The sequence below is a fragment of the Crocuta crocuta genome, unplaced genomic scaffold, assembly GCF_008692635.1.
Source record: "Crocuta crocuta isolate KB4526 unplaced genomic scaffold, BGI_CrCroc_1.0 scaffold224, whole genome shotgun sequence".
NCBI classification, from domain to species: Eukaryota; Metazoa; Chordata; class Mammalia; order Carnivora; family Hyaenidae; genus Crocuta; species Crocuta crocuta.
The window spans coordinates 2,495,067-2,500,559 of NW_027529545.1; the positions used below are offsets into that span (position 1 = coordinate 2,495,067).

Genomic DNA, 5,493 nt, shown 5'->3' on the forward strand with positions numbered 1-5,493 from the left:
CCCTCGGGTAGACCACTTTCTGAGGTGGTTTAATTGCCGCCCTCCCCGCATTTAGAAGAAAGAAGAACCAAGCCCACTCCATTTCACAAGTTATTGATAAGCTCTCTAAGTTAGGACAAGCGAGCACCTCCTCCAGCTATTTACCTCATTGCCTCCCTGTTTCTGAACTCCATCAAGATTTGGGGTGGTGGGAGAGGTCAGGAAAAGGAGCATCGAGCTTTGGGATCAATGAAAGATCGAAAACTTACAGAGCTGAAGCCCATTCGAGCAATACTTTTCGGTCGTGGTAAACTCCGAAAGAGAGCTGTGTGGGTTTTGATGGTATCTTGTCAATGTTTCCTCCATCAGGATGTCATCTTAACTCTTCAGGAGAAGCTCTCCATCAAAGGCATCGAACATTTCTCCCTCATGCTGGAGCAGAGGACGGAAGGGGCCGGAACCAAGCTGCTCTTGCTTCATGAACAGGAGACTCTGACTCAGGTGTGTGACATTACACTCTGCCCATGAGAGCAGAGGCCATCTGGCCCCAGAGCTCCCCTGCCCTCGAATCCCTTCAGTGCACTCACTGAGGCCCTGGGGATCCCCAGCAAAGAGAGCTCTGGCTTTCACAACGGGTCGTACACCTCAAGGTGACGCTTCTCCTTTCTGTTAATTTGTCTGTAGACCGTCGGTCGGCGTCACGTGCAGAGTTGCCAAAGACTCGGCACCCACTCACTGGGAATGTGACTCCGTAGGATCATTATTTTGTGTCATGGGAGTGACTTGTTCGCCTGTTTTGACAGTGGAGCTCTCGAAACCATTAAAAAGAAACGGCTTCTGAGATCATTTAAATTAAACCAGAGCCCTAGTTAGGTGCCTCAGGTTCTGGGTGCCTACTTGACTGTTTGTGGAGGCTTGAAATGCCTGCCTCTGCGCTGCTCACTGCAAATGTGGGATCCGCCAGTGTTGTCCCGGTTCCTGGCTACCAAAATGCCACCCCCATCTGTTCTCCGGGGAGGCAAGCAGGCTGCTTAGCTGCTGAATTCAGCGTGGCACCCTCCTCTGTCTTGTGATTCTGCACACGCAGAGTCTTGGCTGGAGCAGAAGGGATCTCAGTGATGAGGAAACTTGAGGGAGGGGACCTGCGGGGAGACCCGAAGGGGGAGCTGGAGGCCCCCCAGACGCACGAGGTAGCAGAAAGTGTCGCGAGTTGGGTCCCACGATCTCCCTAAGCCTCTTGATTCAGTCCCGCTCAACGCAGGGAATTTGTTACAAAGCTATCATTTGTGTACATTTATAGCCCTCGATCGCCACCTGACATTTTTATCAGGCTTAAATCTACCTTACAGGTATTTTAAACCGCTTCTAATGACTGTTTCTTGTTTTGGCCTGTGCCAAGACTCCATTGGAAACCGATGACTTACTTTCTGCTTTGTTAGAGGGGAGCAACCCCCGATATTCAGAATGCCACATGGGAGAGGTCACTGTTCGGCTCCAAGTTCCTCCTGACGCCGAACTTAAGACAAGGGTTTGGGTGCCCGTGGCTTATGGCCGCGCAGGGGCACTTGGTGCTGGCCAGTGGTCACAGGTGTTTGCAGTAAGTAGTCTTCAGCTCGTGGCCATAAACACCAAGGGGATATGGGCCGACAGCCAGTAAGTAGGAGTCCAGTGAAACCTCCCACAACCTTTTGATATTGCTAAATATACTTTCCCTCTGAACGTCTCTCTACCACACAGCCTTTATGGAAAAGCTTCTTGCTGGTTTAACCGAAGACTCTTTCAGCGTGTCTTCTGGAGCTGGGTAACCATGACTTCTCATTCCAGATTGATCTCGAATTTTTAAAATTTCCATTAAAGTGTTCGAAGGAAACAGAAAGCCTCTAACACTGATTCTTCCCTTCTCTTTCTAGAAGAGGCTTTGCTCCGTTTTTAATCAGAACTAAAAGCAAAGTGTGAAAACCTCGAGATTGCTCCCTAGAAAAGAAAACTGATGGATTTAAATATCCTGAAACAAACCAGCTATATGCCTTTGAAATCACTGCGTATGAAGAGCTAGATCAATAAAATATTTATAGGCGTGGTAGAAAAGGAGAGTAAGAATAAGAAAAGTGTGAGTTTCCAGGAAATTGTTTTCTTCTTTTAGGAACTGTTATTTTTATGGGCTGCTGTTTCTAATGAGTCTAGAGCACTTTTTGGGTCACATTATTGCCCAAAAACTCGTGTAGCCTACTGATGATAAAAATAGGCTCAAGGTCGCTGGTGAAAAATTCAAGAAAGATGGATTCTAAGCAGTAAGTAAAGGAGCTGGAGCTAAATGATACCTGACTTTCTAACATCAGCACAGACCTTCTGACTGAATACCCTAGAATGTCCCCGTAAAACTCCACAGCAGACCTGAGCAACACTACTGGTCTCTTACATGCCTGTATTTTCTTCTTCCTGGTTTGCCTGACCAGCAGCCAGTGATGAGCAGCCCCCTGCCCACGGGTCCATGAGTCCACTCAGCTTTGTGATCCTGCCAGAGAGCTGGGTCAGGGCTTCTCCTTCTCAGCATGCCTTTAAAAGGAGTATGTGTTTTCCCACTGAAATTGTTCTACTCAGCAAAACAAGCAATGTAAACTATAAGAATACGCGCGCGCCCACACACACACAACATGGGGTTCAATGAAGCTGTTGCTGTTTCTCTTCTGAATTATTGCAGTTCATGAACACTTTTATTTTGCCAGATTTATCCTCTAAGAAAAAGTAGTCACAAGTCTGTGAAACCACACATACAAACCCATAGAAAGGTACTGAGTTCAAGGGCATCAAGCTAGGAGTAGACGGGTTCGGACACGTGGCATTGACCTCTTGAGGGGAAATTGAAGAGCTTTTACCTTCTTCCTTGGAGTCCAATGTCTTGCATTCATTCAGCTGTTTATTAAGCACCTACTATTCGTTGGCTGATTCCCTTTTGTCACAAAAGGAATTACGAATTACAAAACCTAACTGGGAAAAAGGGGAAACAAAACAGTCCATGGTCCTCAGCCCTGAATGAACCTGTGGAGTGTTCTGAGCCCCCTTGAATGATGTGAACAATGTCATGATATCAAAAAGCACGAGGTAGTTTGGAAACTGGTGGACTCCAGATTTAGCGCACGGGCCGAAACTGGCGTCTTCCTCCTTTCCAGTGTGATGTTACTCGAGGTTGGCCCTGTCGCGCTTTCTGGGCTGCGGCCCCCCTGGAGTCTCATTTAGGAAAAAAACGTATCTCTGTGCTCTCCCTCTGGATCCCCTTTTGGACCCCCACTCCCACCACAGTTTGGGTGGGATGTCACGTACAGCACCAGCACCTTCAGGTCTTCTCCAGAAGGCCAACCTCGGACCACTGGCATGCGTTCCGTCCACACCTGGAAACTCCCATCCCCCTGGGATGGCCTGGAACCAAGGTCCTTTGGCTCAGGTCCCGGTGACTTTGTGATGAGGGTTGTCGCCTGAGTCCCCTGTGGGGTCAGGCGGCAGCTATGCACTGCTGGGGACTGTGCTCTTGCTTGGTGTCCTCTCCCGCCAGACCTGCTTCCCCCACTCCCTTACTGGCCTCTTCAGGGAGCAGTTCTTTAGTAAGACCCTCATCTCAGGGTCTGCTTCTGGGGAGCACGGCCAGGGTATGAGAAGTTTTCAGGGAGAGAGCATCTATGACACAGAGTAAAAGAACTCCGACCACTTCCTTCCCCGGCGTTCGAAGTTGCCTTTGCCTCCGTGTCCCTTCCATGTCCCTCAGCCCTCACTGAAGGGTTCTTGTGATCGGTCTGCTCTTCTAGGTGGCCCAGCGGCCCAGCTCCCATAAGATGAGGTGTCTTTTCCGCATCAGCTTTGTCCCGAAGGATCCAATCGACCTTTTACGGAGAGATCCAGTTGCATTCGAGTATCTCTATGTTCAGGTATGTGAGATTTGGGGCATGGTTTATAAGAATATTGGGGGATAGATTAAATGTGGGTTTTTCCCCCTAAATTCCTTCATTTGGAATCTTCTTTCTCTTTGTCCCCCACACCACGCTCAGTGCATCATGAAATGACTCCATTTTGTGATTTTCACTTTTGATTTTGAAATCATTTCATACTTGGGAAAAAGCTGCCAGAGTAGTGAAAGAACTCTTTGATCTACTTCACCCAGATTCAGCACTGGTTCTCATTTTACCCTATTTGCTTTATCTTTATTATAAACACANCACACAATCTTTTACCAAATCCTACTCATTTACCAAATCATCATCATTTACCCCTAACTACTTCAGTGTGGATTTTCTAATAACAAGGACACAGTCTTATATAATCATGGTACAATTAACAAAATAAGGAAATTGAACACCGATACATTGCCATACTGGTGTGCAACCTATATCCAGATTCTGCCTACTGTCCCCAAAATGGCCTTTATATCAGTTTTTTTTCTAGAACAGGATCCACTCCAGGAGCCCATTTTGCATCTCGCTATCAGGTCACTTTAATCTCCTTATGCCCAGAACGTTCCTCAGTCTTTCTTTGACTTTCAAGACTTGGACAGTTTTGAGGAGTGCTGGTCAGTTATTTTGTAGAAATCTCGGAATTTGAGTTCCTCTGATGTTTTTCTCCTCATTAGGTTGAGGGTATGTCATTTGGGCAGAAGAATGACATGAGTGACTTTGTGTCCTCCCCAGCCCATCACGTCAGGAGGTATATGATGTCACTTTGTCCCTTTTCGTGATGGAACTGACTCTTAATTAAGGCGACCTTCTCCAAATTTATCCATCCAGAAGTTACTACTTTTTTGTGATTAATAAGGAATTTGTGGAGAGTAATTAATACCCTTTCAGTCACTAGTTTCAGTATTCATTCATGCTTCTGGCCCAAATCCATTATTAACTGCAGTGGTTTTGAAATGATGATTTTTCTAATTCCATTATTTCTTCATTTATTAATTGGCATTCTGCTATGAAAAAGATTTTTTTCCTTTCTCCTTTATTTACTCATTTATGCACTCATTTATTTGGTGCGTAGAGGGTTCTGAAATGTGATATTCCTTACAATGGAATAATTAATAGCGAGGCAATAAGACTTTAAGAAAATAGTATCCTTTGCAGACTGACTATATCTAATTCTGGGTTATAATTCTCAAAGAACAAGGCTTCCAGAGATGAGAGTCTTTCACTAGTTTGCCCCAAAGGGAATTTATTCGTCTGACTTTAGGAGATGTTCCTGTATTTTCCCCTAACTGCTACCCATTACGCTCGTTTAACTTCCCAGTACAATCACATTAAACAGTAAGAACCCATTTACCTGAAGTTTAAGCATCTCAAAATTAGAACTACTCAAAGAGACCGTAAACCTAAATGTAACCTCCCCTGAAAAAAAGGGAGACAGTGCCAAAGGGAAGCAAAAAAACAACCACCACCACCACAAAACAACCAAAGACGCACCCCCTTGGGTTAGAGATCCCTGTGTAAGGCAAAGATTTCTGGAGCCATAAGAAACAAAACGCAAAGCAGTTGGAAAAAG

General features: G+C 45.8%; 1 protein-coding gene across 1 annotated transcript in view; it reads left to right on the top strand.

Moving 5' to 3' along the window:
• FRMPD4 (FERM and PDZ domain containing 4) overlaps nt 1-5,493 on the top strand; it is a 533,682-nt gene that overhangs the window by 505,650 nt on the left and 22,539 nt on the right. The window contains exons 8-10 of the mRNA XM_077761395.1: nt 349-480; nt 3,780-3,899; nt 4,598-4,671. Coding sequence (XP_077617521.1) covers nt 349-480; nt 3,780-3,899; nt 4,598-4,671 — 326 coding nt within the window. The remainder of the gene's footprint in view (nt 1-348; nt 481-3,779; nt 3,900-4,597; nt 4,672-5,493) is intronic.